This window comes from Anomalospiza imberbis, unplaced genomic scaffold (genome assembly GCF_031753505.1).
Source record: "Anomalospiza imberbis isolate Cuckoo-Finch-1a 21T00152 unplaced genomic scaffold, ASM3175350v1 scaffold_101, whole genome shotgun sequence".
NCBI classification, from domain to species: Eukaryota; Metazoa; Chordata; class Aves; order Passeriformes; family Viduidae; genus Anomalospiza; species Anomalospiza imberbis.
This window is the reverse complement of record NW_027099400.1, coordinates 58,693-80,609: the sequence shown is the minus strand read 5'-3', so window position 1 is coordinate 80,609 and position 21,917 is coordinate 58,693. Positions and strand designations below refer to the sequence as shown.

The 21,917-nt window shown below is 54.2% G+C and overlaps 2 protein-coding genes across 2 annotated transcripts in view; both read left to right on the top strand.

Annotated features, from left to right (window-relative positions):
• Positions 1 to 21,917, top strand: part of LOC137465675 (A.superbus venom factor 1-like) — a 106,779-nt gene that overhangs the window by 61,619 nt on the left and 23,243 nt on the right.
• Positions 9,444 to 21,917, top strand: part of LOC137465674 (2-hydroxyacyl-CoA lyase 2-like) — a 13,311-nt gene continuing 837 nt past the window's right edge. Inside the window, exons 1-3 of the mRNA XM_068177733.1 lie at positions 9,444 to 9,557; positions 16,268 to 16,396; positions 20,707 to 20,845. Of these exons, the coding sequence (XP_068033834.1) occupies positions 9,444 to 9,557; positions 16,268 to 16,396; positions 20,707 to 20,845 (382 nt within the window). The remainder of the gene's footprint in view (positions 9,558 to 16,267; positions 16,397 to 20,706; positions 20,846 to 21,917) is intronic.

Here is a 21,917-nt window from a genome sequence, read left to right as displayed (position 1 = left end):
AACGAGACCCCCAAAAAACGAGACCCCCCCAAAAAACGAGACCCCCCCCAAAAACGAGACCCCCCCAAAAACGAGACCCCCCCAAATGTGGGAGACCCCCCAAAAACGGAGCCCCCCCAAAAAAACGAGACCCCCCCCAAAAACGAGACCCCCCCCCAAAAACGAGACCCCCAAAAAACGAGACACCCCAAAAACGAGACCCCCCAAAAACGAGACCCCCCCAAAAACGAGACCCCCAAAAACGAGACCCCCCCAAAAATGGGAAACCCCCCCCATGGGAGACCCCCCCCAAAAAAACGAGACCCCCCCAAAAATGGGAAACCCCCCCCATGGGAGACCCCCCCAAAAAAAACGAGACCCCCCCCAGAAAACGAGACCCCCCCCCAAAAACGAGACCCCCCAAAAACGAGACCCCCCCAAAAACGAGACCCCCCCAAATGTGGGAGCCCCCCCCAAAAACGGAGCCCCCCCAAAAAAACGAGACCCCCCCAAAAACGAGACCCCCCCAAAAACGAGACCCCCCCCAAAAACGAGACCCCCCAAAAACGAGACCCCCCAAAAATGGGAGACCCCCCAAAAAACGATACCCCCCCAAAAACGAGACCCCCCCCAAAAAGAGACCCCCCCAAAATGGGAGCCCCCCCAAAAAAAACGAGACCCCCCAAAAACGAGACCCCCCCAAAATGGGAGACCCCCCAAAAAACGAGACCCCCCAAAACCAGACCCCCCCCAAAAACGAGACCCCCCCATGGGAGACCCCCCCAAAAAGGAGACCCCCCCCAAAAAACGAGACCCCCCAAAAACGAGACCCCCCAAAAAGAGACCCCCCCAAAAAACGAGACCCCCAAAAACGAGACCCCCCAAAAACGAGACCCCCAAAAAGCGGGACCCCCCCAAAAACGAGACCCCCCAAAAACGAGACCCCCCCCAAAAATGGGAGACCCCCCCAAAAACGAGACCCCCCCCCGAAAAACGAGACCCCCAAAAAACGAGACCCCCCCAAAAACGAGACCCCCCAAAAAAACGAGACCCCCCCAAAACCGAGACCCCCCCAAAAAACGAGACCCCCCAAAAACGAGACCCCTCAAAAAAACGAGACCCCTCAAAAAACGAGACCCCCAAAAAACGAGACCCCCACAAACGAGACCCCCCCAAAAACGAGACCCCCCAAAAAAACGAGACCCCCCCCATGGGAGACCCCCCCCAAAACGAGACCCCCCAAAAACGAGACCCCCCCCAAAAATGGGAGACCCCCCTCATGGGAGACCCCCCCCAAAAACGAGACCCCCAAAAAACGAGACCCCCCCAAAAACGAGACCCCCCAAAAATGGGAGACCCCCCTCATGGGAGACCCCCCCAAAAACGAGACCCCCCCAAAAAAAACGAGACCCCCCCAAAAAACGAGACCCCCCCAAAAAACGAGACTCCCCCAAAATGGGAGACCCCCCAAAAACGAGACCCCCCCAAAACGAGACCCCCCCAAAAAACGAGACCCCCCCAAAAACGAGACCCCCCCAAAAACGAGACCCCCCCCAAAATGGGAGACCCCCCCAAAAACGAGACCCCCCCCAAAAGCGGGACCCCCTCCCCATCGCCCCGCCCATTTCCCCCCGCCACTCCCCTTCCACCCCGCCCCTTTCCCAGCCCACCAATCCCCGCCGCGCGTCGGGGCGCGCGTCCGTGACGTCAGCGCGCCAACCCGGAAGCGAGCACTTCCGGGTACGGCAGGTGAGGGGACACCTGGGGGGGTTGGGGACATTTGGGGACATTTGGGGACACCTGGGGGGGGTTGGGGACATTTGGGGGGGGTTGGAGACATCGAGGACACTTGGGGACACCTGGGGGGGGTTGGGGACACTTGGGGACACCTGGGGGGGGTTGGGGACATTTGGGGACACCTGGGGGGGGTTGGGGACACTGAGGGGGGGTTGAGGACATTTGGGGGGGGTTGGGGACATCGAGGACATTTGGGGACACCTGGGGGGGGGTTGGGGACATCTGAGGGGGGTTGAGGACACCTGGGGGGGGTTGGGGACATCGAGGACATTTGGGGACATCTGGGGGGGGTTGGGGACATCGGGGGGGGGTCCCGGGTTCGGGGGAGGGGACACGGGGACAAGGGACAGTGGGGGGGTGGCTTTGGGGACACGGAGGGGACACGGAGGGGACACAGGGGGTGGCCCTGGGGACACGGGGACACGGAGGGGACACGGGGGGTGGCCCTGGGGACACGGGGACACGGAGGGGACACAGGGGGTGGCCCTGGGGACACGGGGACACGGAGGGGACACGGGGGGGGACATGGAGGGGACACAGGGGGTGGCCTTGGGGACACAGAGGGGACACAGAGGGGACACAGGGGGTGGCATTTGGGACATGGGGACACGAGGGGTGGCCCTGGGGACACGGGGACATGGAGGGGACACAGGGGGTGGCATTTGGGACACGGGGACACGGGACAGTGGGGGGCTGGCCTTGGGGACACGGGGGGGACACGGAGGGGACACGAGGGGTGGCCCTGGGGACACGGGGACATGGAGGGGACACGGGGGGTGGCACTGGGGACACAGAGGGGACACGGAGGGGACACAGGGGGTGGCATTTGGGACACGGGGACACGGGACAATGGGGGGGTGGCCCTGGGGACACGGGGAGGACACGGAGACACGGAGGGGACACGAGGGGTGGCATTGGGGACACAGAGGGGACACGAGGGGGACATGGAGGGGACACGGAGGGTGGCATTGGGGACACAGAGGGGACACGAGGGGGACACGGAGGGGACACGAGGGGTGGCATTGGGGACACAGAGGGGACACGAGGGGGACACGGAGGGGACACGGAGGGTGGCATTGGGGACACAGAGGGGACACGAGGGGGACACGGAGGGGACACGAGGGGTGGCATTGGGGACACAGAGGGGACACGAGGGGGACACGGAGGGGACACGGGGACAAGGGACAGTGGGGGGTGGCCCTGGGGACATGGGGGGGACACGGGGACATGGAGGGGACACGGAGGGTGGCCCTGGGGACACAGAGGGGACACGGGGGGGACACGGGGGGTGGCATTGGGGACACAGAGGGGACACGGAGACACGGGGGGGACACGGGGGGTGGCCTTGGGGACACAGGGACAAGGAGGGGACACGGGGACAAGGGACAGTGGGGGGGTGGCCCTGGGGACATGGGGGGGACACGGAGGGTGGCATTGGGGACATGGGGACACAGAGGGGACACGGAGGGTGGCCCTGGGGACACAGAGGGGACACGGGGGGGACACGGGGGGGACACGGGGGGTGGCATTTGGGACACGGGGACACGGGACAGTGGGGGGGTGGCCCTGGGGACACGGGGACATGGAGGGGACATGGGGGGTGGCATTGGGGACACGGGGACAAGGAGAGGACACGGGGACACAGAGGGGACACAGAGGGGACATGGGGGGGACATGGAGGGGACACGGGGGGTGGCATTGGGGACACGGGGACACAGAGGGGACACGGAGGGGACACGGGGGGTGGCACTGGGGACACGGGGGGACACAGGGACACAGAGGGGACACGGGGGGGACACGGGGGGTGGCACTGGGGACACGGGGGGGACACGGAGGGGACACGGGGTGGCACTGGGGACACGGGGACATGGGGGGGACATGGAGGGGACACGGGGGGTGGCATTGGGGACACGAGGACACGGGGACACGGAGGGGACACAGGGGGGACACGGAGACACGGAGGGGACACGGGGGGTGGCATTGGGGACACGGGGACACGGAGGGGACACGAGGAGGACACAGGGGGTGGCATTTGGGGACACGGAGGGGACACGAGGAGGACACGGGGGGTGGCCCTGGGGACACGGGGACACAGGGGGTGGCATTGGGGACACAGAGGGGACACGGGGGGGACATGGAGGGGACACGGAGGGGACACGGGGGGGACATGGGGACAAGGAGGGGACACAGAGGGGACACAGGGGGTGGCCCTGGGGACACAGGTGACAGTCGGGGTGGCCTTGGGGACGGGGGCGTTTGTTACCCAAAATCAGGATTTTTTTCCCAAATTTGGGGATTTTTACCCGAATTTTGGGGTTTTTTTTTTCCCAAATTTGGGATTTTTTTCCCAAATTTGGGGATTTTTTTCCCCAAATTTGGGATTTTTTAACCCGAATTTTGGGGTTTTTTACCCGAATTTTGGGTTTTTTTTAACCTGAATTTTGGGTTTTTTTACCCGAATTTTGCGATTTTTTTACCCGAATTTTGGGGTTTTCACCCAAATTTGTGATGTTTACCCGAATTTTGAGGGTTTTTACCTGAATTTTGGGTTTTTTTTACCCAAATTTCGGGTTTTTTTTCCCAAATTTTGGATTTTTGCCCAAATTTGGGATTTTTTTTACCCAAATTTTGGATTTTTACCCAAATTTGGGATTTTTACCCGAATTTTGTGTTTTTTCACCCGAATTTTGGGTTTTTTACCTGAATTTTGGATTTTTTTTCCCAAATTTTGGTTTTTTTTACCCAAATTTGGGATTTTCTTACCCAAATTTGGGATTTTTTTTCCCAAATTTGGGAATTTTTACCCCAATTTTGGGACTTTTTTAACCCAAATTTGGGATTTTTTACCCGAATTTTGGGATTTTTTTAATCCAAATTTGGGGTTTTTTTAACCCAAATTTTGGGGTTTTTTATCCGAATTTTGGGGTTTTTTCAACCAAATTTGGGAATTTTTACCCAAATTTGGGATTTTTTACCCGAATTTTGTGATTTTTTTTAATCCGAATTTTGGGGTTTTTTAAACCCAAATTTTGGGATTTTTTTACCTGAATTTTGTTTTATTTTACCCGAATTTTGGGGTTTTTTACCCGAATTTTGGTTTTTTTCCCCCAAATTTGGGAATTTTTACCCAAATTTTGGGATTTTTTTACCCGAATTTTGTGGTTTTTTTACCCGAATTTTGGGGTTTTTTCACCCGAATTTTGTGGTTTTTTTCCCAAATTTTGGGGTTTTTTTTAACCCGAATTTTGGGATTTTTTCACCTAAATTTGGGATTTTTTCCCGAATTTTTGGGTTTTTCCCCAATTTTGGGTTTTTTTTCCCAAATTTCGGATTTTTGCCCAATTTTTGGTTTTTTTCACCCGAATTTTGTGTTTTTTAACCCAAATTTTGAATTTTTTACCCAAATTTTGGGGTTTTTTTAACCCAAATTTTGTGGTTTTTAACCCGAATTTTGGTTTTTTTTCCCCCAAATTTGGAAATTTTTACCCAAATTTTGGTTTTTTACCCAATTTTGGGTTTTTTAACCCGAATTTTGGGATTTTTTTAATCCAAATTTGGGATTTTTTTACCCGAATTTTGGGTTTTTTCCCCAATTCTGGGTTTTTTTTCCCAAATTTTGGATTTTTACCCAAATTTTGGTTTTTTTCACCCGAATTTTGGGGTTTTTTTACCCAAATTTTGGGGTTTTTTTAACCCGAATTTTGGGATTTTTTAACCCAAATTTTGGGGTTTTTTTAACCCAAATTTTGTGGTTTTTAACCCGAATTTTGGTTTTTTTTTCCCCCAAATTTGGAAATTTTTACCCAAATTTTGGTTTTTTACCCAATTTTGGGTTTTTTTAACCTGAATTTTGGGGTTTTTTTCCCAAATTTTGGATTTTTGCCCAAATTTTGGTTTTTTTCACCCGAATTTTGGTTTTTTTCACCCGAATTTTGGTTTTTTTCACCCGAATTTTGGTTTTTTTTTTAACCCAAATTTTGGTTTTTTTCACCCGAATTTTGGGGTTTTTTTTCCCAAATTTTGGATTTTTGCCCAAATTTTGGTTTTTTTCACCCAAATTTTGTGTTTTTTCACTCAAATTTTGGGTTTTTTACCCAAAATTGGGATTTTTTTTACCCAAATTTTGGATTTTTACCCAAATTTTGTGTTTTTTCACCCGAATTTTGAATTTTTTACCCAAATTTTGTGTTTTTTCACCCGGATTTTGGTTTTTTTCACCCGAATTTTGGGGTTTTTTTAACCCAAATTTTGGTTTTTTTCACCCAAATTTTGGGATTTTTTCACCCGAATTTTGATTTTTTTCACCCGAATTTTGGGGTTTTTTAACCCAAATTTTGGTTTTTTTCACCCAAATTCTGGGGTTTTTTTAACCCAAATTTTGGATTTTTGCCCAAATTTTGGATTTTTTAACCCAAATTTTGGGGTTTTTTTCACCCAAATTTTGGGGTTTTTCACCCAAATTTTGGATTTTTGCCCAAATTTTGGGTTTTTTCACCCAAATTTTGTGTTTTTTTACCCAAATTTTGGTTTTTTTCACCCAAATTTTGTGTTTTTTCACCCGAATTTTGGTTTTTTTCACCCGAATTTTGTGTTTTTTCACTCAAATTTTGGGTTTTTTACCCAAAATTGGGATTTTTTCACCCGAATTTTTAATTTTTTACCCAAATTTTGTGGTTTTTTCACTCAAATTTTGTTTTTTTTCCCCCGAATTTTGGTTTTTTTCACCCAAATTTGGGGATTTCTCCCCGCTTTGGGCGCGGGGCGGGGGCGAAACTTCGTTAGGGTCATTAGGCCTGCCTGGGATTATGCAAATGAGCTGGGATTATGCAAATGAGCTAGGATCATGCAAATGAGCTGGGATTATGCAAATGAGCTGGGATTATGCAAATGAGCTGGGATTATGCAAATGAGTTTGGATTATGCAAATGAGCTGGGATCATGCAAATGAGTTTGGATCATGCAAATGAGCTGGGATTATGCAAATGAGCTGCGGCGTGGGGCTCTGTATGCAAATGAGACGTGGTTATGCAAATTATGTGGGCGGGGTGTGGGGACCTGGATAAACTGGGCCTGGTTAAACTGGGTTTAATTAATCCAGAGCTTAATTAATCCAGAGCTTAATTAATCCAGAGTTTAATTAATCCAGAGCTCAATTAATCCAGAGCTTGATTAATCCAGAGCTTAATTAATCCAGAGTTTAATTAATCCTGAGTTTAATTAACCCAGAGCTTAATTAATCCAGAGTTTAATTAATCCAGAGTTTAATTAATCCAGAGTTTAATTAATCCAGAGGTTAATTAATCCAGAGTTTAATTAATCCAGAGCTTAATTAACCCAGAGCTTAATTAATCCAGAGCTTAATTAACCCAGAGTTTACTTAATCCAGAGTTTAATTAACCCAGAGTTTAATTAATCCAGAGTTTAATTAATCCAGAGCTTAATTAATCCAGAGTTTAATTAATCCAGAGCTCAATTAATCCAGAGCTTGATTAATCCAGAGCTTAATTAATCCAGAGTTTAATTAATCCTGAGCTTAATTAATCCAGAGTTTAATTAATTCAGAGTTTAATTAACCCAGACCTTAATTAATCCAGAGCTTAATTAACCCAGAGTTTCATTAATCCAGAGTTTAATTAATCCAGCCTAATTAATTAAAGTGGGTTTAATTAATCCAGAGTTTAATTAACCCAGATCTTAATTAATCCAGAGTTTAATGAATCTAATTAATTAAACAGGGTTCAGTTAACCCAGAGTTTAATTAATCCAGAGTTTAATTAATCCAGAGCTTGATTAATCCAGAGTTTAATTAACCCAGAGTTTAATTAATCCAGAGTTTAATTAACCCAGAGTTTAATTAATCCAGAGCTTAATTAACCCAGAGTTTAATTAATCCAGATCTTAATTAACCCAGAGCTTAATTAACCCAGAGTTTAATTAATCCAGATCTTAATTAATCCAGAGCTTAATTAATCCAGAGTTTAATTAACCCAGAGTTTAATTAATCCAGAGCTTAATTAATCCAGAGTTTAATTAATCCAGAGTTTAATTAATCCAGAGCTTGATTAATCCAGAGTTTAATTAATCCAGAGTTTAATTAACCCAGAGTTTAATTAACCCAGAGCTTAATTAACCTAGAGTTTAATTAATCCAGAGTTTAATTAATCCAGATCTTAATTAATCCAGAGTTTAATTAATCCAGAGTTTAATTAATCCAGAGTTTAATTAACCCAGAGTTTAATTAATCCAGATTTTAATTAATCCAGAGTTTAATTAATCCAGAGTTTAATTAATCCAGAGTTTAATTAATTCATTAAACAGGTTTCAGTTAATCCAGAGTTTAATTAACCCAGAGCTTAATTAATCCAGAGTTTAATTAACCCAGAGCTTAATTAACCCAGAGCTTAATTAACCCAGAGCTTAATTAATCCAGAGTTTAATTAATCCAGAGTTTAATTAATCCAGCCTAATTAATTAAACTGGGTTTAATTAATTCAGAGTTTAATTAATCCAGAGTTTAATTAATGCTGAGTTTAATTAATCCTGAGCTTAATTAACCCAGAGTTTAATTAATCCAGAGTTTAATTAATCCAGAGTTTAATTAATCCAGAGTTTAATTAATTCTTTAAACAGGTTTCAGTTAACCCAGAGTTTAATTAACCCAGAGTTTAATTAATCCAGAGTTTAATTAATCCCGAGTTTAATTAATCCAGCCTAATTAATTAAACTGGGTTTAATTAATCCAGAGTTTAATTAACGCAGAGTTTAATTAATCCAGTTTCATTAATCCAGCCTAATTAATCAAACGGGGTTCAATTAATTCCCTGTCATTCCTGGTGGCCCCGGGTGGTTCCTGGTGGCCCCGGGTGGTTCCTGGTGGCCCCAGGTGGTTCCTGGTGGCCCCGGGTGGTTCCTGGTGGCCCCGGGTGGTTCCTGGTGGCCCCAGGTGGTTCCTGGTGGCCCCGGGTGGTTCCTGGTGGCCCTGATGGGTTCCTGGTGGCCCTGGTGGTCCCCCCGGTGTCCCCAGGGTTCCCACGGTGGCCCCAGGTGGTTCCTGGTGGCCCTGATGGGTTCCTGGTGGCCCCAGGTGGTTCCTGGTGGCCCCAAGCAGTTCCTGGTGGCCCTGATGGGTTCCCACGGTGGCCCCAGGTGGTTCCTGGTGGCCCCAGGTGGTTCCTGGTGGCCCTGATGGGTTCCTGGTGGCCCCAGGTGGTTCCTGGTGGCCCTGGTGGTCCCCCCGGTGTCCCCAGGGTTCCCACGGTGGCCCCGGGTGGTTCCTGGTGGCCCCAGGTGGTTCCTGGTGGCCCCAGGTGGTTCCTGGTGGCCCTGATGGGTTCCTGGTGGCCCCGATGGGTTCCTGGTGGCCCCGGGTGGTTCCTGGTGGCCCCGGGTGGTTCCTGGTGGCCCTGGTGGTCCCCCCGGTGTCCCCAAGGTTCCCATGGTGTCCCCAGGTGGTTCCTGGTGGCCCTGATGGGTTCCTGGTGGCCCCGATGGGTTCCTGGTGGCCCCAGGTGGTTCCTGGTGGCCCTGATGGGTTCCTGGTGGCCCCAGGTGGTTCCTGCTGGCCCCGATGGGTTCCTGGTGGCCCCAGGTGGTTCCTGGTGGCCCTGGTGGTCCCCCCGGTGTCCCCAGGGTTCCCACGGTGGCCCCGTTGTCTTGCAGCTCCTGCCATGGATTTGGTGGCCGGGCTGGGCTGTGCCTGTGCCGGGCTGGTGGCCCTGGTGGCCCTGGTCCTGCTGGTGGTGGCCCAGCGCCTCGGGCTCCTCTACTGCCTGTTCCACAAGGTCTGGGGACAATGGGGGGACCTTGGGGACCTTGGGGACATTGAAGATGGGAGGAAACTGAGGACAGGTGACACCGGTGGGATGGAGGACACTGAGGACAGGTGACACCGGTGGGATGGAGGACACTGAGGACAGGTGACACCGGTGGGATGGAGGAAACTGAGGACACCGGTGGGATGGAGAACATTGGGGACACCGGTGGGATGGAGGACATTGGGGACACCGGTGGGATGGAGGACACTGAGGACACCGGTGGGATGGAGGACACTGAGGACAGGTGACACCGGTGGGATGGAGAACATTGGGGACAGGTGACACCGGTGGGATGGAGGACACTGAGGACAGGTGTCACCGGTGGGATGGAGGACACTGAGGACAGGTGACACCGGTGGGATGGAGGACACTGGGACAGGTGACACCGGTGGGATGGAGGACACTGAGGACACCGGTGGGATGGAGGACACTGAGGACAGGTGACACCGGTGGGATGGAGGACACTGAGGACAGGTGACACCGGTGGGATGGAGGACACTGAGGACACCGGTGGGATGGAGGACACTGAGGACAGGTGGCACCGGTGGGATGGAGGACACTGGGGACAGGTGACACCGGTGGGATGGAGGACACTGAGGACACCGGTGGGATGGAGGAAACTGGGGACAGGTGGCACCGGTGGGATGGAGGACACTGGGACAGGTGACACCAGTGGGATGGAGAACATTGGGGACACCGGTGGGATGGAGGACACTGAGGACAGGTGACACCGGTGGGATGGAGGACACTGAGGACAGGTGACACCGGTGGGATGGAGGACACTGAGGACACCGGTGGGATGGAGGACACTGGGGACAGGTGACACCGGTGGGATGGAGAACATTGGGGACACCGGTGGGATGGAGGACACTGAGGACAGGTGACACCGGTGGGATGGAGAACATTGGGGACAGGTGACACCGGTGGGATGGAGGACACTGAGGACACCGGTGGGATGGAGAACACTGAGGACACCGGTGGGATGGAGGACACTGAGGACAGGTGACACCGGTGGGATGGAGGACACTGAGGACAGGTGACACCGGTGGGATGGAGGACACTGAGGACACCGGTGGGATGGAGGACACTGAGGACACCGGTGGGATGGAGGACACTGAGGACAGGTGGCACCGGTGGGATGGAGGACACTGGGACAGGGTGACACCAGTGGGATGGAGAACATTGGGGACACCGGTGGGATGGAGGACACTGAGGACAGGTGACACCGGTGGGATGGAGGACACTGAGGACAGGTGACACCGGTGGGATGGAGGACACTGAGGACACCGGTGGGATGGAGGACACTGGGGACAGGTGACACCGGTGGGATGGAGAACATTGGGGACACGGTGGGATGGAGGGACACTGAGGACAGGTGACACTGGTGGATGGAGGACACTGAGGACAGGGGGCACCGGTGGGGATGGAGAACATTGGGGACAGGTGACACCGGTGGGATGGAGGACACTGAGGACAGGTGACACCGGTGGGATGGAGAACATTGGGGACAGGTGACACCGGTGGGATGGAGAACATGGGGACAGGTGACACCGGTGGGATGGAGGACACTGAGGACACCGGTGGGATGGAGAACATTGGGGACAGGTGACACCGGTGGGATGGAGGACACTGAGGACAGGTGACACCGGTGGGATGGAGGACACTGAGGACAGGTGACACCGGTGGGATGGAGAACATTGGGGACAGGTGACACCGGTGGGATGGAGAACATTGGGGACACCGGTGGGATGGAGGACACTGAGGACAGGTGACACCGGTGGGATGGAGGACACTGAGGACACCGGTGGGATGGAGAACATTGGGGACACCGGTGGGATGGAGGACACTGAGGACAGGTGACACCGGTGGGATGGAGGACACTGAGGGACACCGGTGGGATGGAGGAAACTGAGGACAGGTGTCACCGCTGACCTCACGGTGGCCCCGTGGTGACCACAGGTGGACACGACGAGTCCCCGTCACGGCTGTGAGCTGGTGGCCGAGGTGCTGCGAGCCCACGGTGTGCGGTTCCTGTCACGCTGCCCGGTGGCCACATCTCGCCCGTGCTGGTGGCCTGCGAGAAGATCGGCATCGCGTGGTGGACACGCGCCACGAGGCCACCGCCGTCTTCCGCCGCCGACGCCGTGTCGCGGCTCTCAGGTCAGCGCCGGGGACATCTCGGCGGGGTTTGTCCTCATTTGTCCCCTTTTGTCCCCAAGGGATGGAGGTGGCCCATGGCCAACATCTCCAGAGGGTTTTAGGTGTCATCAGGTCCTGATGACCTGAGAGGGTTCCAAGATCTTGGGATGTCCAGGGTGGATTTGTCCCCACGGGGATGGAGGTGGCCCCATGGTCAACATCTCCAGAGGGTTTTAGGTGTCAGCAGGTCCTGGATGACCTGAGAGGGTTCCAAGATCTTGGGATGTCCATCCCAGGTGATCGGAGAGGGCTTTGGGATGTCCAGGGTGGGATTTGTCCCCATTTGTCCCCAAGAGATGGAGGTGGCCCCATGGCCCAACATCTCCAGAAGGTTTTGGGGTGTCCCACCTTGGCAGGTCCTGGGTGACCTGAAAGGGTTCCAAGACTTTTGGGATGTCCATCCCAGGTGATCAGAGAGGGCTTTGGGATGTCCAGGGTGGATTTGTCCCCATTTGTCCCCAAGGGATGGAGATGGAGATGTTGTCCCCAACATCTCCAGAGGGTTTTAGGTGTCATCAGGTCCTGGATGACCTGAGAGGGTTCCAAGATCTTTGGATGTCCAGGGTGGGATTTGTCCCCTTTTGTCCCCAAGGGATGGAGGTGGCCCCATGGCCAACATCTCCAGAGGGTTTTGGGGTGTCCCACCTTGGCAGGTCCTGGGTGACCTGAGAGGGTTCCAAGACTTTTGGGATGTCCATCCCAGGTGATCTGAGAGGGCTTTGGGATGTCCAGGGTGGGATTTGTCCCCATTTGTCCCCAAGGGATGGAGGTGGCCCACGGCCAACATCTCCAGAGGGTTTTAGGTGTCATCAGGTCCTGGATGACCTGAGAGGGTTCCAAGACTTTTGGGATGTCCATCCCAGGTGATCAGAGAGGGCTTTGGGATGTCCAGGGTGGGATTTGTCCCCATTTGTCCCCACGGGATGGAGGTGGAGATGTTGTCCCCAACATCTCCAGAGGGTTTTAGGTGTCAGCAGGTCCTGATGACATCACCTTGGGATGTCCATCCCAGGTGATCAGAGAGGGCTTTGGGATGTCCAGGGTGGGATTTGTCCCCATTTGTCCCCAAGGGATGGAGGTGGCCCCACGGCCAACATCTCCAGAGGGTTTTAGGTGTCATCAGGTCCTGGATGACCTGAGAGGGTTCCAAGACTTTTGGGATGTCCATCCCAGGTGATCAGAGAGGGCTTTGGGATGTCCAGGGTGGGATTTGTCCCCATTTGTCCCCACGGGATGGAGGTGGAGATGTTGTCCCCAACATCTCCAGAGGGTTTTAGGTGTCAGCAGGTCCTGATGACATCACCTTGGGATGTCCATCCCAGGTGATCAGAGAGGGCTTTGGGATGTCAGGGTGGGATTTGTCCCCATTTGTCCCCAAGGGATGGAGGTGGCCCCATGGCCAACATCTCCAGAGGGTTTTAGGTGTCATCAGGTCCTGATGACATCACCTTGGGATGTCCATCCCAGGTGATCAGAGAGGACTTTGGGATGTCCAGGGGTGGGATTTGTCCCCACGGGATGGAGGTGGGCCCCATGGCCAACATCTCCAGAGGGTTTTAGGTGTCATCAGGTCCTGGATGACCTGAGAGGGTTCCAAGATCTTTGGATGTCCAGGTGGGATTTGTCCCTTTTGTCCCCAAGGGATGGAGGTGGCCCCATGGCCAACATCTCCAGAGGGTTTTGGGGTGTCCCACCTTGGCAGGTCCTGGGTGACCTGAAAGGGTTCCAAGACTTTTGGGATGTCCATCCCAGGTGATCAGAGAGGGCTTTGGGATGTCCAGGGTGGGATTTGTCCCCATGGGATGGAGGTGGCCCCATGGCCAACATCTCCAGAGGGTTTTGGGATGTCCCACCTTGGCAGGTCCTGGTGACCTGAGAGGGTTCCAAGATCTTGGGATGTCCAGGGTGGGATTTGTCCCCATTGACCCCACGGGATGGAGGTGGCCCCATGGCCAACATCTCCAGAGGGTTTTAGGTGTCATCAGGTCATGGATGACCTGAGAGGGTTCCAAGATCTTGAGATGTCCAGGGTGGGATTTGTCCCCTTTTGTCCCCAAGGGATGGAGGTGGCCCATGGCCAACATCTCCAGAGGGTTTTGGGGTGTCCCACCTTGGCAGGTCCTGGGTGACCTGAAAGGGTTCCAAGACTTTTGGGATGTCCATCCCAGGTGATCAGAGAGGGCTTTGGGATGTCCAGGGTGGGATTTGTCCCCACGGGATGGAGGTGGCCCCATGGTCAACATCTCCAGAGGGTTTTAGGTGTCATCAGGTCCTGGATGACCTGAGAGGGTTTCCAAGATCTTGGGATGTCCAGGGTGGGATTTGTCCCCTTTTGTCCCAAGGGATGGAGGTGGCCCCATGGCCAACATCTCCAGAGGGTTTTGGGGTGTCCCACCTTGGCAGGTCCTGGGTGACCTGAGAGGGTTCCAAGACTTTGGGATGTCCATCCCAGGTGATCAGAGAGGGCTTTGGGATGTCCAGGGTGGGATTTGTCCCATTTGTCCCCAAGGGATGGAGGTGGCCCCATGGTCAACATCTCCAGAGGGTTTTAGGTGTCATCAGGTCCTGATGACATCACCTTGGGATGTCCATCCAGGTGATCGGAGAGGGCTTTGGGATGTCCAGGGTGGGATTTGTCCCCATTTGTCCCCACGGGATGGAGGTGGCCCCATGGCCAACATCTCCAGAGGGTTTTAGGTGTCATGAGGTCCTGGATGACCTGAGAGGGTTCCAAGATCTTGGGATGTCCAGGGTGGGATTTGTCCCCATTTGTCCCCACGGGATGGAGATGGAGATGTTGTCCCCAACATCTCCAGAGGGTTTTAGGTGTCATCAGGTCCTGGATGACCTGAGAGGGGTTCCAAGATCTTGGGGGATGTCCAGGGTGGGATTTGTCCCCGTTTGTCCCCTCCTGGATCAAATCCATCCTTGATGCCACTTTGGAGCCATCTTGGTGCCACCTTGGTGCCACCTATGATGTCATCTTGGTGTCACCTTGGAGCCATATTCGTGCCACCATGCAGCCATCTTGGTGCCACCCATGATGTCACCTTGGCGTCATCTTGGTGCCACCATGATGTCACCCTTGGCGTCATCTTGGTGCCACCATGATGTCACCTTGGAGCCACCGTGGTGCCACCATGCAGCCATATTGGTGCCACCTTGATGCCACCATGGAGCCACCGTGGTGCCCACCATGCAGCCATCTTGGAGCCACCTTGATGCCACCATGATGTCATCTTGGCGCCACCTTGGAGCCATATTGGTGCCAGCATGCAGCCATCTTGGTGCCACCTTGATGTCATCTTGGCGTCATCTTGGTGCCACCATGATGTCACCTTGGCACCATCTAGGTGCCACCTTGATGCCACCTTGGTGCCACCATGATGTCATCTTGGAGCCACCTTGGTGCCACCATGCAGCCATATTGGTGCCACCTTGGAGCCACCGTGGTGCCACCTTGGTGCCATCTTGGTGCCACATGATGCCACCATGATGTCATCTGGCGCCATCTTGGTGCCACCTTGATGCCACCTTGATGTCACCTTGGCGCCATCTTGGTGCCACCTTGATGCCACCTTGACGTCATCTTGGCGCCATCTTGGTGCCACCTTGGCGCCATCTTGGAGCCACCTTGATGCCACCTTGGCGCCATCTTGGTGCCACCTTGATGCCATCTTGGTGCCACCTTGATGCCACCTTGGAGCCACCGTGGTGCCACCATGCAGCCATATTGGTGCCACCTTGATGCCACCTTGAACGTCATCTTGGCGCCATCTTTGTGCCACCTTGGCGCCATCTTGGTGCCACCATGATGCCACCTTGGAGCCACCATGATGTCATCATGATGTCATCTTGGCGCCACCATGCAGCCCATCTTGGTGCCACCTTGACATCATCTTGGCGCCATCTTGGTGCCACCATGATGCCACCTTGGTGCCACCTTGGTGCCACCTTGGTGCCACCATGATGCCACCATGATGCCACCTTGACGTCATCTTGGCGCCACCTTGGGTGCCATCTTGGTGCCACCATGATGCCCACCTTGGTGCCACCTTGGAGCCACTTTGATGCCCACCTTGACGTCATCTTGGCGCCATCTTGGTGCCACCTTGGCGCCATCTTGGTGCCACCATGATGACACCTTGGTGCCACCTTGGAGGCCACTTTGATGCCACCTTGGCGCCATCTTGGTGCCACCATGATGCCACATGATGCCACCTTGGTGCCACCATGATGCCACCATGATGCCACCTTGGTGCCACCATGATGCCACCATGGTGCCACCATGATGCCACCATGATGCCACCTTGACGTCATCTTGGCGCCATCTTGGTGCCACCATGATGCCACCTTGGTGCCACCTTGGTGCCACCTTGGTGCCACCTTGGTGCCACCATGATGCCACCTTGGTGCCACCTTGGTGCCACCTTGGTGCCACCTTGGCGCCACCGCCAGCCCCCGCGCTGTCCCCACAGGCCGCATCGGCGTCGCCGCCGTCACCGCGGGCCCCCGGTGTCACCAACGCGGTGACGGCCGTCAAGAACGCCCAGATGGCCGAGTCGCCCCTGCTGCTGCTGGCCGGCGCCGCCGCCACCCTGCAGAAGGTGGGCACCTCCCGCCTGCCCGCCGCCGCTCCCGAAATCCCCGAAATCCCCAAATCCCGAAATCCCCGAAATCCCGAAATCCCGAAATCCCAAAATCCCGAAATCCCGAAATCCCGAAATCCCGCCTGCCCGCCGCCGCTCCCGAAATCCCGAAATCCCCAAATCCCGAAATCCCGAAATCCCGGCCTGCCCGCCGCCGCTCCCGAAATCCCAAAATCCCGAAATCCCGAAATCCCGAAATCCCGAAATCCCGCCTGCCCGCCGCCACTCCCGAAATCCCAAATCCCGAAATCCCAAAATCCCAAAATCCCAAATCCCGAAATCCCGAAATCCCGAAATCCCGAAATCCCGCCTGCCCGCCGCCGCTCCCGAAATCCCCAAATCCCGAAATCCCGAAATCCCGCCTGCCCGCCGCCGCTCCCCAATTCCCAAAATCCCAAATCCCGAAATCCCGAAATCCCGAATCCCAAAATCCCGAAATCCCGAAATCCCGAAATCCCGAAATCCCAAAATCCCGAAATCCCGAAATCCCAAAATCCCGCCTGCCCGCCGGCGCTCCCGAAATCCCCAATTCCCGAAATCCCAGCTGCCCCGCCACCGCTCCCGAAATCCCGAAATCCTCGCCTGCCGCCCCGCCGCCGCTCCCGAAATCCCAAAATCCCGAAATCCCGAAATCCCGAAATCCCCGCCTGCCTGCCGCCGCTCCCGAAATCCCCAATTCCCGAAATCCCAAAATCCCGAAATCCCGAAATCCCGAAATCCCGGCTGCCCGCCACCGCTCCCGAAATCCCGAAATCCCAAAATCCCGAAATCCCGAAATCCCGAAATCCCGCCTGCCCGCCGCCGCTCCTGAAATCCCGAAATCCCCGAAATCCCGAAATCCCGCCTGCCCGCCGCCGCTCCCGAAATCCCCAATTCCCGAAATCCCGAAATCCCGAAATCCCGCCTGCCCGCCGCCGCTCCCGAAATCCCGAAATCCCAAAATCCCGAAATCCCGAAATCCCAAAATCCCGAATCCCGAAATCCCCGAAATCCCAAAATCCCGAAATCCCGCCTGCCCGCCGCCGCTCCCAAAATCCCGAATCCCGAAATCCCAAAATCCCCGAAATCCCGAAATCCCGAAATCCCGAAATCCCGAAATCCCGCCTGCCCGCCGCCGCTCCCGAAATCCCCAAATCCCGAAATCCCAAAATCCCGAAATCCCGCCTGCCCGCCGCCGCTCCCCGAAATCCCAAAATCCCGAAATCCCGAAATCCCAAAATCCCGAAATCCCAAAATCCCCAAATTCCCGAAATCCCGCCTGCCCGCCGCCGCTCCCGAAATCCCAAATCCCAAAATCCCGAAATCCCGAAATCCCAAAATCCCGAAATCCCGAAATCCCGCCTGCCCGCCGCCGCTCCCGAAATCCCCAATTCCCGAAATCCCCGAAATCCCGCCTGCCCGCCGCCGCTCCCGAAATCCCGAAATCCCGAAATCCCGAAATCCCCAAATCCCCCAAATCCCGAAATCCCGAAATCCCGCCTGCCCGCCGCCGCTCCCGAATCCCGAAATCCCGAATCCCCAATTCCCCGCCTGCCCGCCGCCACTCCCGAAATCCCGAAATCCAAAATCCCAAAATCCCGAAATCCCGAAATCCCAAAATCCCGAAATCCCAAAATCCCAAAATCCCGAAATCCCGAAATCCCGAAATCCCACCTGCCCGCTGCCGCTCCCGAAATCCCCAATTCCCGAAATCCCGAAATCCCAAAATCCCCCTGCCCGCCGCCGCTCCCGAAATCCCGAAATCCCAAAATCCCGAAATCCCGAAATCCCCAAAATCCCGAAATCCCGAAATCCCAAAATCCCAAAATCCCGAAATCCCCGCCTGCCCGCCGCCGCTCCCAAAATCCCGAAATCCCGAAATCCCGAAATCCCAAAATCCCCGAAATCCCGAAATCCCGAAATCCCGAAATCCCGAAATCCCCGCCTGCCCGCCGCCGCTCCCGAAATCCCCAAATCCCGAAATCCCGAAATCCCGAAATCCCGAAATCCCGCCTGCCCGCCGCCGCTCCCCGAAATCCCGAAATCCCAAAATCCCGAAATCCCGAAATCCCAAAATCCCGAAATCCCGAAATCCCGCCTGCCCGCCGCCGCTCCCGAAATCCCCAAATCCGAAAACCCGAAATCCCGAAATCCCGAAATCCCGAAATCCCGAAATCCCGAAATCCCGCCTGCCCGCCGCCGGCTCCCGGAAATCCCGAAATCCCGAAATCCCGAAATCCCGCCTGCCCGCCGCCGCTCCCGAAATCCCCAAATCCCGAAATCCCGAAATCCCGAAATCCCGTCTGCCCGCCGCCGCTCCCCGAAATCCCCGAAATCCCCGAAATCCCAAAATCCCAGCCTGCCCGCCGCCACTCCCGAATTCCCGAAATCCCCAATTCCCCAATTCCCGAATTCCTGCCGCCGCTCCCCGAATTCCCGAAATCCCAAAATCCCGCCGCCGCTCCCGAAATCCCGACTTCCCGGCTGCCCACCGCTGCTCCCGAATTCCTGAAATCCCGAATTCCCCGAAATCCAAATTCCTGAATTCCCAAATTCCCACTGCCGCTCCCGAATTCCCGAAATCCTGAAATCCCGAATTCCCCAATTCCTGCTGCCGCTCCCCGAATTCCCAAAATCCGAATTCCCGCTGCCGCTCCCGAATTCCCGAATTCCCGCCGCCGCTCCCGAATTCCTGAAATCCCGAATTCCCAATTCCCGCTGCCACTCCCGAAATCCTGAAATCCCGAATTCCCAAATTCCCGCCGCCTCTCCTGAATTCCCGAAATCCCAAATTCCCGAATTCCTGCTGCCGCTCCCGAATTCCCCGAAATTCAAATTCCCAAATTCTCCCTCCCGAATTCCCAAAATCCCAAATTCCTGAATTCCCAAAATCCTGAATTCCCGGCTCCCCACTGCCATTCCCGAAATCCCGAATTCCCAAATTCCCGCTGCCATTCCCGGATTCCCAAATTCCCGAAATCCTCGAATTCCCAAATTCCCACCGCCGCTCCCGAATTCCCGAAATCCCGAATTCCCGAAATCCCGAATTCCCCAATTCCCGCCGCCACTTCCCGAATTCCCGGACTCCTGAATTCCCAAATTCCCAAAATCCCAAATTCCCGAACTCCTGAATTCCCAAAATCCTGAATCCCAAATTCTCCCGCCGCCGCTCCCGAATTTCCCAAAATTCCTATTCCCAAAATCCTGAATTCCCGATTTCCAAAATCCTGAATTCCCAAATTCCCGCCGCCGCTCCCGAATTCCCAAAATTCCTATTCCCAAAATCCTGTTTCCAAATCCTGAATTCCCAAATTCCTGCTGCCATTCCTGGATTCCTGAATTCCCAAATTCCTGACGCCCATTCCCGAATTCCTGAATTCCCAAATTCCTGAATTCCCAGATTCCGATGCCCTTCAAATTCCTTTGCCATTCCCAAATTCCAGAATTCCCGAATTCCTGAGTTCCTGGTGCCAATCCCAAATTCCCAGTGCCCATTCCCAAATTTTCGATGCCATTCCCAAATTCCTGAATTCCCGGTGCCATTCCCAAATTTCCCTTTGCCATTCCCAAATTCCCGAATATTCCGGAATTCCAGAGCCGGGGCGCTCTCCAGGACATCCGGCAGCTGCCGCTCTTCCCAAATTCCCTTGGCCGTTCCCAAATTTCCACTGCCCATTCCCAAATTCCCGATGCATTCCCAAATTCCCGGTGCCATTTTGGAATTCCCAAATTCCCGAATTCCAGGGCCGCGGCTCTCTCCGGGATGTCCCTCAGGTGCTGCTGTTCCCAAATTCCCTTTGCCGTTCCTGAATTCCCAAATTGCCAATGCCCATTCCCAAATTTCCAAATTCCTGAATTCCCAAATTGCCAATGCCCATTCCCAAATTTCCAAATTCCTGAATTCCCCAAATTCCCGGTGCCATTCCCGAATTCCCAAATTCCCGAATAATTCCGGGATTCCAGGGCCGGGGCGCCCTCCAGGCATCCCGCAGCTGCCGCTCTTCCAAATTCCCTTGGCCGTTCCCAAATTTCCGAGTTCCCGGTGCCAATCCCGAGTTCCGGGTGCCATTCCCGAATTGCCAAATTCCCAAATTCCCGAATCGTTCCGGAATTCCGGGATTCCAGGGCCGGGGCGCTCTCCAGGGCATCCCGCAGCTGCCGCTCTTCCCAAATTCCCTTGGCCGTTCCCAAATTTCCGAGTCCCCGGTGCCAATCCCGAGTTCCGGGTGCCATTCCCGAATTCCCGAATTCCCAAATTCCCGAATCGTTCCGGAATTCCGGAATTCCAGGGCCGGGGCGCTCTCCAGGGCATCCCGCAGCTGCCGCTCTTCCGCACCCTCTGCAAATCCGCGTTTTCCGTCGGCGCCGTGCGCGACATCGTCCCCACCCTGCGCCGCGCCATCGCCGCCGCCATGGAGGGCACCCCCGGTGAGGATAACCCGGAATTCCCGGAATTCCCAAAAAACGGGATCTGGGGGGGGGGGGGAGGAACCCCAGAATTCCCAAAAAAATGGGACTTGGGGTGGGAGGAATCCCAGAATTTCCATTGGGAGGAACCCCAGAATTCCCAAAAAACGTGGACTCGGGGTGGGAGGAATCCAGAATTCCCAAAAAACGGGGACTCGGGGTGGGAGGAATCCCAAAATTTCCATTGGGAGGAACCCCAGAATTCCCAAAAAACTGGGACTCGGGGTGGGAGGAACCCCAAAATTCCCAAAAAGGGGGACTCGGGGTGGGAGGAATCCCAGAATTCCCAAAAAACTGGGACTTGGGGTGGGAGGAATCCCAGAATTTCCATTGGGAGGAATCCAGAATTCCCAAAAAACGGGGACTCGGGGTGGGAGGAACCCCAAAATTCCCAAAAAAGGGGGACTCGGGGTGGGAGGAATCCCAAAATTTCCATTGGGAGGAACCCCAGAATTCCCAAAAAACAGGGATTTGGGAGGGAGGAATCCCAGAATTCCCAAAAAACGGGGACTCGGGGTGGGAGGAATCCCAAAATTTCCATTGGGAGGAACCCCAGAATTCCCAAAAAACAGGGATTTGGGAGGGAGGAATCCCAGAATTCCCAAAAAAACAGGATTTGGGCTGGGAGGAATCCCAGAATTTCCCTGGGATTTGGAATCCCAAAATTTCCCCGGGATTGGGATCCCAAAATCGGCCCCGGGATGGGAATTTGGGATGGGAGGAATCCCAAAATTTCCTTGGGCTGAAATTCCAAAATTTCCCTGGGTCTGAATCCCAAAATTTCCCTGGGTCTGAATCCCAAATTCCCAGAGGTTGGGATCCCAAAATTTCCCTGGGATGGGGATCCCCAAATTTCCCTGGGTTGGAATTCCAAAATTTCCCTGGGTCTGAATCCCAAAATTTCCCTGGGTCTGAATCCCAAAATTCCCAGAGGTTGGGATCCCAAAATTTCCCTGGGATGGGGATCCCAAAATTTCCTTCGGATTGGGATCCCAAAATCGGCCCCGGGATGGGAATTTGGGATGGGAGGAAT